Source organism: Cyclopterus lumpus, chromosome 4, assembly GCF_009769545.1.
Source record: "Cyclopterus lumpus isolate fCycLum1 chromosome 4, fCycLum1.pri, whole genome shotgun sequence".
Lineage (NCBI taxonomy): Eukaryota > Metazoa > Chordata > Actinopteri > Perciformes > Cyclopteridae > Cyclopterus > Cyclopterus lumpus.
The window spans coordinates 687,023-700,287 of NC_046969.1; the positions used below are offsets into that span (position 1 = coordinate 687,023).

The 13,265-nt window shown below is 46.7% G+C and overlaps 1 protein-coding gene across 4 annotated transcripts in view; it reads left to right on the top strand.

Annotated features, from left to right (window-relative positions):
* Positions 1-13,265, top strand: part of patj (PATJ crumbs cell polarity complex component) — a 139,205-nt gene that overhangs the window by 9,717 nt on the left and 116,223 nt on the right. For all 4 annotated transcript variants that reach the window (XM_034529891.1, XM_034529892.1, XM_034529893.1 and 1 more), the window contains exons 7-11: positions 3,916-4,044; positions 9,662-9,910; positions 10,086-10,188; positions 12,760-12,848; positions 13,033-13,162. In XM_034529891.1, the coding sequence (XP_034385782.1) occupies positions 3,916-4,044; positions 9,662-9,910; positions 10,086-10,188; positions 12,760-12,848; positions 13,033-13,162 (700 nt within the window). The remainder of the gene's footprint in view (positions 1-3,915; positions 4,045-9,661; positions 9,911-10,085; positions 10,189-12,759; positions 12,849-13,032; positions 13,163-13,265) is intronic.

Consider the following 13,265-nt stretch of genomic DNA (forward strand, 5'->3'; position numbering starts at 1 on the left):
TAATAATAATAATAATAATAAGCCCACAGTCTGATCATCAACTTTAAGTACCAAATAAGAAGCTTTTAAGTTGAAGAGCTCATTAATATCAAATCTCCTTGTTCACACCAGATAGCTGGGAAAACCTCAACATGGGCAAGAGACTTAATGACACAATTACATTTTTCATTAGTAATAACCTAAATGGAAGAAGTTCCAACAAATGTAGACCGATTTATTTACCTAAAGTAAAGGTAGCAATACTACAATTTCCAAATACTTGAACTCCAGCATTACATCAGCAAAATGTACTTAAAATATTAAAGTTCAAGTACTCATTACATTCTGATATATTATAATATTGGACGTTATTATTAATGCAAGATGTATCTTAATATTGTAAGTTTACTGAGGGAAGAAGTCATTTTCTTAAAGACTTCTATACAATCTGACTTTGTTTTGCAACCAGAGGAGTCTCCCCCTGCTGGTCAGTAGAGAGAATGCAGGTTTTAAGTCACTTCCGCGTTGGAAGTTACCGCCCTTGAACTACCTTTCCAAAGGTGCGGTATCTTTGTTCTCACTAGCCAATCAGAGCAGACTGGGCTTTTCTTTCTTTCTTTCTTCTTTTTTTAGAAGAGGGATTTAAAGAGACAGGCGCTAAAACGGAGCATTTCAGACTAATGGTGAATACAGATATTTCTGAGAAAAGTAATGTTTTTTAAGAACATTAAAGTGCGTAAACATGTTCTAGTAGAAAACAAAATCGAAGCATGAACCTTAAAATGAGCATATGCGTCCCCTTTAAAGTTGATATGTAATATGTATTTGCTCTCCGTTGTTTTAGTGCAGCAGAATTCACCATATAATTGTTTTTATTTATTCGTCTGCTTCTGTTGTCAAACAACGGAGCGATTATGACCCTTTTCATCGCGGCTCATATTTCACAACTGTTCTGCCCGGTATCGCAGAAAGAGGCCAAACGAAGTTGTCAAATTAAAGCGTATGTTATTATTTCAATGACCTGCAAACCTGTGAAAGTATGGCTGCTTCTGAAACCTGAATTGTGACTGAGCTGCAGCTCAACTAGAACACGATGCAGCTGGATACTATTTCTGAAGTCATAAACCTTTTCCTAAAGTAACGACTCAATCGCTTAATGTCCTTGCCAAAGTCGTAGTCATTCTCACTAAACGCTAAAACAAAACCAGTTCTCTTCCAAGCATTAAAGTTTGTTTTAATTGCAGAGCCAATAATGACAGAATGGCCTTTTTAAGGGAAATAAACCTGAGCCTTTTAATGAGAAATAAAGATAAAATGACAGGTGGAAGAATCCCCAACACTATTGACGTACTGTTACTGAGTTATTGGACACAATACAAGACGGGACATGTTTGAGGGCTTAGACATTTAGAAGAAGAAAAGACTTCCACTGTAAAAACAACCGATGTGGTCTGGACTGTTAATGTGAGCCGAAGATCACAGGTCGGCCTCAGCCGTAATGATTCTGCCCCGCTCTATTGTCGGGTCATTATCACACAGAATTACACTGCCCCCCTTGTTTGCTACCCTCCTCCTCCTCCTCCTCCTCGTTGGAACCGAGCCACGTCCTGCATACCGGGCCTCCGAGTCCTCCTGCTTTTGTTTTATTCATGTCCCGTCTCCAGCGAGGTCACGTTTAATGGAGCCGTAAGCATAAAAAACACAACTCTGGCTGGGGTTTTATTGCTGTTCTTCTGGCCCGGCTAACTATCCGTCCCCACCGAAGCCAAGACTCCTCTGCCGGGCCGATTCAGGCGGCTCTGCTCCGCCATCGCAGCCGCTGATGTCCAGCCCTCTTCCTGCTGGAGTGGTTTTGGACGCTGAAAGGAGACGTGAGCTCGTAAAGACGGGTATAAATCAACGAGTCGGATACGATATTACAGCTTTAGTCTATTTAGTGAATATTTCCCCGCCATCGATTAGGACAGTGTGTCGGCGAATGCACTTTTTTTTTGCATGTTATTTATTGCTCTCCTAAATATGACAAAAAGTAGAAAGAACAGAGATAAAAGATAACAGATTGCGCAATTAAAGAAACCCGAAGGGACCTTTTTAAAACGGCCTTTACTGAGAGGAAATGAACTGAAGAACAACTGGAGAAAGTTTATGAACTTTACTGCCAACTCCTCTGTCATCGCGGTCACATGGCCAGCCTCCTGTCAATCACATGAAAACAAACTTATTACTGAAAGCAGAGGAATATATTGACCTTGTTGCAGAGGTTATTTTATCTTTTTAGGGACCAACAGCCAAACACAAGCAACCGCATGGAAACTTTGTCCAAATAAAATACAGACTGAAGTGGTTTAAACTCGGAACTATCTGATCAAAGAAAAGTCAATTAGATTATGAATTTCATTATCAATATCACAACGCATTGTACATTTATTAGATGCATCGGAGTAAAGATGCAGACAGGACTCCCAATGTCCCCTTTATGTTTCTGAGAAGATACTTGAAGTTTGAGTTCATAGTCTGTTACTGGAACCAGGGAATCCTCCTTTGAGTGGAGCCTCATCTAGAAAGCATTAATAGAGTACAGTGGGGGTTTTAGTATTTGGGGGAAAGATGAAAAAGGGGAAATAAAACAAAAATAATTGGTTGAAATCTGTGCAGCGGAGACCAATAAATCTAGTATCCCTAGTATGGGTCGAACTCCAAATATACTGAGACCCTCCCTGGCATGTTTGTCAAACTCCAGGACTCCAGTTTATAAAGCAGACTTCTTGTTGCCAGAGTCATGCACAGAAAACATTCTGCATCAGTTTTCACAGGCTGAACATTAATAGTAAACTCATTTGAGACTTTCTGTACTCTATTTGTGTTCATTAATTTTCACAGGCAGGAAGCTAGCAGCCAACATGGCGAACTCAGCCTCACCAGCCATCGGTCAACTACCACAGCGGTGTCACTGACACTTATTACACCCGAGTATTGGTAGAAAAGAAAAAGGAAATAATTGTTTAATGCACAAAACCAGAAGAAATCTATCACCGTAACCGTAATAAAGTCTCTGCGGTCACAGGTCGCCTCCTGTGAAGCACATTGAGTGCGATCCGACCTCTTCCGGCGTCCTGGATGTTTGTGTCATTAGACGGAGGGAGACCTCCCCTATCAGATCAGAGACCCCCCCTCCCCTGCAGGTGTCTGCTGCAGCCTGCCATTGATCAGAGAGGAGGACACGCTGAGCCACCTTTCACCTCGAGACATATAGCCTTTATGTTCATTCATGACTCAAGAATGATGATGGATATGAACTTTGCATTGATCTGCTCGAAGAGACAACTGGATGAGAACAAATCAAATGTTTTTATTGCTGGACTGCAGCTCATTTCACTTTCACCAGTTTTATATTTGTAGATTTTTTTAATGTGTTTTCTTGCATTTTATCAACAGCTGCAACATTATTCAAAGAAGTGACAGTATTTCGGGATGTGACCTATTGTATTGTGTACTTTTATTGAACTCTAAAGTTTGTCACATGACACACTTGAGTAACAAACTGGATGAATATCCAATAAATGATGACAAAAACTAAATAGATCCTATTTAAGGAAATCTACATTTGTGTATATATTTTATTTTTGCAACAGGAAACAGCAATACAGGAATGCAGAGCAGCAATAGGACATAAATAGCTTTTTAGAATATATCACTGTTTTTTTTTTTTAGAACTATTTGGAACAAGCAGGTGAACCTTTTGATAAACAATGAAAAATCAATCAAGTCTCATTCAGAATCTGGGAAATGTGCAACTTTGTTTCTTAGCGACATATGAACTAACTTCTGATTCTTTTAATAAATGGCTGAGGTGTTGTAAGAATAACTTTTCTCATCACATATCAGCCAAACACCTGTCAAACCCATTAATGAATGTCTTCCGCCTTAATGCTGAAGGACCAGTGGGGGCACGTGGAGGAAATCGAGCTGGTGAACGATGGATCTGGTTTGGGCTTCGGCATCGTGGGAGGGAGGACGGCCGGAGTGGTGGTCAGGACGCTCATCCCAGACAGCGTGGCGGACAAGGTGCGTTCAGCAGATGAGTATTATATCATGATCTTAATGAACACCACACCAAACCTCAGCGGGGCATTATTAAAGTACAATTAGTCGTTACGGCCCGCGCTCGCTTTGATAGCTTGTTGATTGACATTTGGATTCAATCCAAAGTGGCAGAAACGGGAAAACAACTCTCACCTTTGCCTCGTCCTGCCCATGCCGGGAGGAGAGCAGTTGACCCTTGGCAGCTCTGTGAGACGGAGGCCGAGTCAGTGACTCTCAGGGAACAAGTGGCATTACGAGACCAGGCCGGGGGGCTAGCTGGTTAGCACGCTCAATTCAACTGTCATCACTGCAGCACAATACACAAGTTAGTTTTAAACAAAATCTCTGTCCAGATCTCACACATTGCACCTTTTTAAACCATCCCAATTGTCTTGGGCGGCGCTAAGCCCGGTATGCTGCACCAGTACGCTCGCTAAATAGGTAGCACAGACCGCGGAAAGGGAGGAGAATGACTTTACGTAGTCCACATCAGGTAAATCAGATTAAACTACGGTACGTGATTCTTGGATTGACTTTGGCTGATTGTTGACTGAGTACTGAAACAAGCGGCTGCCTTAGTTGAGCAGCGGCTAGTGGAAACCTGTGCTGTTGAAGCAGAAAGGAAAGCTCAGTGGACGTGTTCTGCATGAATAACAGTGTTTGCCCTCAGCCTGTGAAAACTGATGCAGAATGTTTTCTGTGCATGACTCTGGCAACTCCTTGGAGACTTCTTGGAAGAACTAGACGTCCTCCTATCAAACTTCCCAGAAAACGCCCCCCCCTCTCATCCTTCTGGGTGACTTTAACATCCAGACAGAAGTCATGTGACCTGCTACTCTTACTGTCTTCCTTTGCTCTCTCTCAGTCCTTCCCCTCCTACTCACAAAGCTGGACACCACCTTGACTATATGTTCACCAGAAACTGCTCTACATCTAACCTCACTGTAACTCCACTTCCTGTCTCTGACCAGAAACTGCTCTACATCTAACCTCACTGTAACTCCACTTCCTGTCTCTGACCAGAAACTGCTCCACATCAAACCTCACTGTAACTCCACTTCCTGTCTCTGACCACTTCTTCATCTCTTACTCTCTCTCACTCTTTGGAACTGACAACCCTCCCACAACGGACTCTGCACATGTCCGTCGCAACATCCACACCCTCTCACCCTCTCACCCTCTCACCCTCTCACCCTCTCACCCTCTCTCCCTCTCTCCCTCTCTACCTCTCTCCCTCCCTCCCTCTCACCCTCCTCTCTCACCCTCTCACCCTCTCTCCCTCTCACCCTCTCTCTCTCACCCTCTCTCTCTCACCCTCTCTCCCTCTATCCCTCTCACCCTCTCACCCTCCTCTCACCCTCTCTCTCTCACCCTCTCTCCCTCTATCCCTCTCACCCTCTCTCCCTCTATCCCTCTCACCCTCCTCTCTCTCTCTCACCCTCTCTACCTCTCACCCTCCTCTCACCCTCTCTCTCTCTCACCCTCTCTTCCTCTCTCCCTCTCACCCTCTCTCCCTCTCCCTCTCACCCTCTCTCCCTCTCACCCTCCTCTCTCCCTCTCACCCTCTCTCCCTCTCACCCTCCTCTCACCCTCTCTCTCTCTCTCCCTCTCACCCTCCTCTCACCCTCTCTCCCTCTCCCTCTCACCCTCCTCTCACCCTCCCTCTCTCTCTCTCACCCTCCTCTCTCCCTCTCACCCTCCCCTCACCCTCTCTCCCTCTCTCCCTCTCACCCTCTCTCCCTCTCACCCTCCTCTCCTCTTCTCCCCCATGCATCCTAACTTCGCCACTGACACTCTTCTCTCTACGCTGTCGTCCTCTCTTGATTCTCTCTGTCCTCTTACGACTCTAAAGGTCCTCAAGTCCTCTCTGGCTCCGTGATTGTCTGACTCGGTGCTCAGAGAGCCACTATGCGAGCATCGGAAAGGAAATGGCGAAAATCCAAACACGCCGGCGACCTGCTCGCCTATCAATCTCTTCTCTCCTCCTTCTCTGCAGCCAAAAGTCTGTTCTATCAATCCAGAATCGAATCCTCTTTGTCTAACCCCACAAAGCTCTTCTCTATTTTTTTCAACCTCCTTGACCCCCCCCCTGGTCCCCCCCCTCCCTCCACCCTTCTACCAAGACACTTTGTTGACTACTTTACAAAAAAGATGACATACGCTCTTCATTTACTAATCCATCTTCTATAACTACACCTCCAGTAACTTCACCTTCTTCCCCCTTGTTTTCCTCTTTTATCCCCCTGTCTCCTAATCAAGTTCTTACCTTGGTAACCTCTGACCCCCCAACCACCTGCCCCCTTGACCCCATCCTGTCTCACATTCTCCAGTCCATTGCTCCGGACCTTCTTCCCTTTCTCACCCATCTTATTAACACCTCCTTCTCAACCGGCTGTTTCCCCAACTCTCTGAAGGAGGCGGACTCAACCCTCTCCTGAAGAAACCCACTCTGACCCATCTGAAGTCAACAACTACAGACCTGTCTCTCTCCTTCCCTTCCTCTCCAAAACTCTAGAGCGAGCTATCTCTAACCAAGTCTCCTCCTTTCTTCACAGTAACAACCTTCTAGACCCCCACCAGTCTGGATTCAAGACAGGCCACTCAACAGAGACTGCCCTCCTTGCTGTCTCTGAGCAGCTTCACACTGCTAGAGCAGCCTCTCTCTCCTCTGTCCTTATCCTTCTAGACCTTTCCGCTGCCTTTGACACAGTGAACCACCAGATCCTCATGTCCTCCCTCCAGGACCTGGTATCTCAGGCTCTGCTCTCACTCTTCTCATCCTATCTCACCGACCGCTCTTACCGGGTAACCTGGAGAGGATCTATGTCTGAGCCTTGTCTTCTGACTACTGGGGTCCCTCAGGGCTCAGTCCTTGGTCCTCTTCTCTTCTCTCTGTACACCAACTCTCTCGGCTCTGTCATTCTCTCGCATGGCTTCACCTACCACAGCTATGCTGACGACACCCAACTGATCCTCTCGTTTCCCCAATCCGAAACACAGGTAGCAGCATGAATCTCTGCCTGTCTGACTGACATCTCTCAGTGGATGTCTGACTGACATCTCTCAGTGGATGTCTGACCAACATCTCTCAGTAGATGTCTGATTGACATCTCTCAGTGGATGTCTGACCGACATCTCTCAGTGGATGTCCGCACACCACCTGAAAATTAACCCGGACAAGACTGAACTTGACCTATCTATTAACTTCAACGACTCAGTGCTGGCTCCGACTCCGACTGCCAGGAACCTCGTGTGACACTTGACAGTCGACTCTCCCTGACGGCCAACATTACCACAATAACACGCTCCTGTAGGTACATGCTGTACAACATCAGGAGAATACGACCTCTTCTCACTCAGAAGGCGGCACAGGTTCTGGTCCAGGTTCTGGTCCAGGCTCTGGTCATCCAACCGGCTAGACTATTGCAACTCCCTCCTTCAGGTCTTCCTGCTAATGCCATTCGACCTCTACAGCTCATCCAGAATGCAGCTGCTCGACTGGTCTTCAACCTCCCGAAATGTACCCACAATCCTCCGTGACCTTCACTGGTTACCGGTGGCTGCAGCATCTGCTTCAAAACATTGGTACTTGCGTACCGTGCTGCGAACAGATCGGGTCCGGTCTACATCCAGGACATGGTCTAACCTCACATCCAGGATATGGTCTAACCTCACACCCAGGACATGGTCTAACCTCACATCCAGGATATGGTCTAACCTCACACCCAGGACATGGTCTAACCTCACACCCAGGACATGGTCTAACCTCACACCCAGGATATGGTCTAACCTCACATCCAGGACATGGTCTAACCTCACATCCAGGACATGGTCTAACCTCACACCCAGGATATGGTCTAACCTCACATCCAGCATATGGTCTAACCTCACATCCAGGACATGGTCTAACCTCACACCCAGGATATGGTCTAACCTCACATCCAGGACATGGTCTAACCTCACACCCAGGACATGGTCTAACCTCACACCCAGGACATGGTCTAACCTCACATCCAGGACATGGTCTAACCTCACACCCAGGATATGGTCTAACCTCACATCCAGGACATGGTCTAACCTCACATCCAGGACATGGTCTAACCTCACACCCAGGATATGGTCTAACCTCACATCCAGGACATGGTCTAACCTCACACCCAGGACATGGTCTAACCTCACACCCAGGACATGGTCTAACCTCACATCCAGGACATGGTCTAACCTCACACCCAGGACATGGTCTAACCTCACACCCAGGACATGGTCTAACCTCACATCCAGGACATGGTCTAACCTCACATCCCAGGACATGGTCTAACCTCACATCCAGGACATGGTCTAACCTCACACCCAGGACATGGTCTAACCTCACATCCCAGGACATGGTCTAACCTCACATCCAGGACATGGTCTAACCTCACACCAGGACATGGTCTAACCTCACATCCAGGACATGGTCTAACCTCACACCCAGGACATGGTCTAACCTCACACCCAGGACATGGTCTAACCTCACACCCCAGCCCGTTCACTTGGCTCGGCTTCTGCCAATCAGCTTGTAGCTCCGTCACTTCGAGCTAAACACTCAACAAAATCACGACTGTTTGCTGTGCTGGCTCCTCATTGGTGGAACGAGCTCCCCATTGACATCAGGACAACTGAAAGTCTCTACATCTTCCGTCGCAAACTAAAAACACATCTTTTTCGACTATACCTTGAATAGGGAAGGTAGAGCCGTAGTAGCACTCTAGTAGCACTTAAATGTCTCTTACTGATAGCACTTTGTAGTTTAACTTTATTGAAGAAATTGTACTTGCTTGATTCTTGTTGTTCTGAGTTTGGACTCATGGTTTAGTGCATCAGAACAGGCAGCAGGACTGAGGGAGGAAACATCGCCGTGTAATTGGATTCATTATATCAATTTGATTAATTGGACAAGATTCATTTCTCTGCAAAGAAATGGAAAGAAAGTTCCAAGACATGTTGGACCACACGGCTTTTCAACACACCTATAAAATGTCTTATTTTATCTTCTATCTCTTCTGCCTCATCTCCCTTTGCCATTTAGCTTCCTCTCCCCGTCTCTGCATTTTGCTTTCATCATTGCTCTCCTTCTCCTGACTTCCCCACAGCAGGAGTCTCGTTTGGCCTGTAGCTGACAGATACGTTTGTTGTAAAATGTCAAAGATGACGAGAAAAACATGAACTGCAGAAGCATCTTAAACGATTTAAAGGAGCTGCATTTATTAACATTAATAAAGCAGCAAACAACCGTTAAGCTGTAACTTTGGAGCGTAGCGCTCACCATCCGCTTCCCAGGTAAACACTGTTCGCTATATCGCCACTTTCAGAAAAGTGTGCAATGTTAGCATCGTTGGCTATGAGCTGCCGGCTCGCCATCAACATGTTGAGAGATATTCAAATGATAAGATACAAAGAACTGCCTCTAATACAAGCTTTGAAATAGCAGCCCGTTTCTCTGTGCAGTTGTAAATAAAGGCCACTGGACACTTATTCTTGTATATTATTATTACTTTCTGATTATGTTCAAGTGTTCTCCAATGTTTTGGCTCTCATGCTCCTCCTCTCCTCCAATCAGGACGGGCGTCTTCGCACAGGTGACCATATCCTTCGCATTGGGGCAACGCCCACCAGCGGCCTCACCAGCGACCAGGTCGTCAAGGTGCTGCAAGGGTGTGGAAGCCAAGTGACATTGCTGATCGCCAGAGATCCCCGGGGTCAAAGGTCAACAGGCCCGCCTCCCCCACCGCCTCCTGACTCGGCCCCTGTCTCCTCCTTACCCGCCCGTCCCCCGGCCATACCACCCCAACGCCGGCACAGCAAAACGGTGAGCAGATTATAGAGTAATCATTTCAGATTACGAGTTTGAAGTTGTAGAATAATTTAAGATCCTTCTGGACAAACGCACAAAAAGAGGAAAGAGTTTGTTTTCTCTTTGTTTCGGTGCTGGCTTTGGAGAAGGTGCAGGCCAATAATAAATGGACTCTCTGTTTGTGTTTCAGCCCAATCTGGAGGGATATGAGATCCACGAGGTTCCTATAACCAAGAACGACGGCCAGAGCCTCGGCATCTCCATCATCGGCTACAACCCCCTGACCAGCCAAGGTAGGACGGGAAAGTACAGTTAAAGCACACTCGACACAGTAAAACGCACTAGGAATACACAGAAAATACCATAGCCAGCTCGGGTAGGACAGGCTAACACTGTCAAAATGTATTGAAAACACATTTAAACAAACCTATCACTCCCTCATTGAATTAGCCTTTATCAGGACTAAGCATGTGTTATTCTAACTATTATGTCACTGTTTGTGGTGTACCTACAACCTCACAGTGAAAGCTGCCTTCGGGCTTTCACAATTAAGCAACTAGAGGGCTTTTACTGTGAAGCAGCTGCAGGTCCATTACTGTGAAGTAACTAACCTTGAAGGAGCTGCAAGGGCCTTTACTATCAGCTGTAGGAGTTTTTATTGTCAGTGGCGGCAGGGCTTTTACTGTGAAGCAGCTGTTTGACTTTTTTTGTGAAGCAGCTGTAGTCATTTTACTGTAAAGCTGCTGTATTACTTTTACTGTGAAGCAGCTGTTAGATTGTTACCATAAGACTGCTGTGGGGCTTTTATCATTGATTCATTTGAGGCCTTTTGTTTGAAGCAGCTTCAGGGCTCTTATTGTGAAGCAGCTGCAGGGCTCTTATTGTGAAGCAGCTTCAGGGCTCTTTTTGTGAAGCAGCTTCAGGGCTCTTATTGTGAACCAGTTGCAGGCTCTTATTGTGAAGCAGCTGCAGGGCTCTTATTGTGAAGCAGCTGCAGAGCTCTTATTGTGAACCAGCTGCAGGCTCTTATTGTGAAGCAGCTGCAGGGCTCTTATTGTGAAGCAGCTGCAGGGCTCTTATTGTGAACCAGCTGCAGAGCTCTTATTGTGAACCAGCTTCATGGCTCTTATTGTGAACCAGCTGCAGAGCTCTTATTGTGAAGCAGCTTCAGGGCTCTTATTGTGAACCAGCTGCAGAGCTCTTATTGTGAAGCAGCTTCAGGGCTCTTATTGTGAAGCAGCTTCAGGGCTCTTATTGTGAACCAGCTGCAGAGCTCTTATTGTGAAGCAGCTGCAGGGCTCTTTTTGTGAAGCGGCTTCAGGGCTCTTTTTGTGAAGCGGCTTCAGGGCTCTTATTGTGAAGCAGCTTCAAGGCTCTTATTGTGAACCAGCTGCAAAACTCTTATTGTGAAGCAGCTTCAGGGCTCTTTTTGTGAAGCAGATTCAGGGCTCTTATTGTGAAGCAGCTTCAGGGCTCTTATTGTGAACCAGCTGCAGAGCTCTTATTGTGAACCAGCTGCAGAGCTCTTATTGTGAAGCAGCTTCAGGGCTCTTATTGTGAACCAGCTGCAGAGCTCTTATTGTGAAGCAGCTTCAGGGCTCTTATTGTGAACCAGCTACAGAGCTCTTATTGTGAAGCAGCTTCAGGGCTCTTATTGTGAACCAGCTGCAGAGCTCTTATTGTGAAGCAGCTTCAGGGCTCTTATTGTCAAACCAGCTGCATAGCTCTTATTGTGAACCAGCTGCAGAGCTCTTATTGTGACGCAGCTTCAGGGCTCTTATTGTGAAGCAGCTGCAGAGCTCTTATTGTGAAGCAGCTTCAGGGCTCTTATTGTGAACCAGCTTCAGGGCTCTTATTGTGAAGCAGCTGCAGAGCTCTTTTTGTGAAGCGGCTTCAGGGCTCTTATTGTGAAGCAGCTTCAAGGCTCTTATTGTGAACCAGCTGCAGAACTCTTATTGTGAAGCAGCTTCAGGGCTCTTATTGTGAAGCAGCTCCAGGGCTCTCATTGTGAACCAGCTGCAGAGCTCTTATTGTGAACCAGCTGCAGAGCTCTTATTGTGAACCAGCTGCAGAGCTCTTATTGTGAACCAGCTACAGAGCTCTTATTGTGAAGCAGCTTCAGGGCTCCTATTGTGAAGCAGCTGCATGAGTTTTTACAGTTAAGGCTTTTATATTTTACAAACCTTGCTTAAATCAGAACAGGATTCATTTAATTCATATATATACATATCTCATTCTGAATTTATACTCATATGTTTGGTTATTTGAACTGAGAAGTAAAAAACATTCTCTCCATTTTCCGGGTCACAGCTTGCAGCACAAAGTCAAGAGTCAATTTGTTTCATCACAATTTTGCAGATTTATGGCGGATTGCATATTACCTCTGTTTTTAATGGTCCAATAAAACTCTCTCTCTCGCTCTCTTTCTCTCGCTCTCTCTCTCGCTGTATCTCTCTCCCCCTCTCTCTCTCTCTCCCCCCTCTCTCTCTCGCCCCCCCTCTCTCTCTTTCTGTGTCTCTCTCTCTCTCTCTCTCTCCCCCCCTCTCTCTCTCTCTCCCCCCCCCTCTCTCTCTCTGTGTCTCTCTCCCCCCCCCCCTCTCTCTCTCTCCTCGCCCCCCCGCTCTCTCTGTGTCTCTCTCCCCCCCTCTCTCTCTCTCTCCCCCCCTCTCTCTCTCTCTCGCCCCCCCCCTCTCTCTCTCTCTGTGTCTCTCTCCCCCCCTCTCTCTCTCTCTCTGTGTCTCTCTCCCCCCCTCTCTCTCTCCCCCCCCCCCCCCTCTCTCTCTCTCTCTCTCTCTCTCTCTGTCTCCCCCCCCCCCCTCCTCTCTGTGTCTCTCTCCCACCCCCCCCTCTCTCTCCTGATTCAGATGCAGTAGGTGTGTTTGTGAAACATGTGGTTCCAGGCAGCGCTGCAGACCACAGCGGAAACATCCGAATCCACGACCGACTGCTCGCTGTAACAACCTGATTTAATCGTTAATATGAACTTATTGCCTTTACTGCTGATCCGTGTTCATTTCCTAAAATGTGTAACGCACTTAACATCTAGAGAAAAGAACAAACCGCCCGACCTGAAGTGAGCCCCGTTTTCCCCTCACCTCTACCTGTCTTTCTTTCTGTCCTGCTGCCGGTTCCCACAGTTGGACGGTGTCAGTCTCCACGGGCTGACCAATCAGGAGGTTATGGAGGTGATGAGGAAGACGGGTCGCACAGTGGTTCTCAGTGTGGTCAGGAAGAAACTCAGAACCCTGGAGAGATCCCTGGATAAAGGTAGACAAACTTTTCATGGAATAACAATACCTGAGACTGTGTTCCATTTAGCCAGTTTTGCACCTGCCGGCTCCTTCGACAGGCCTCGTGGCACACTGACTAG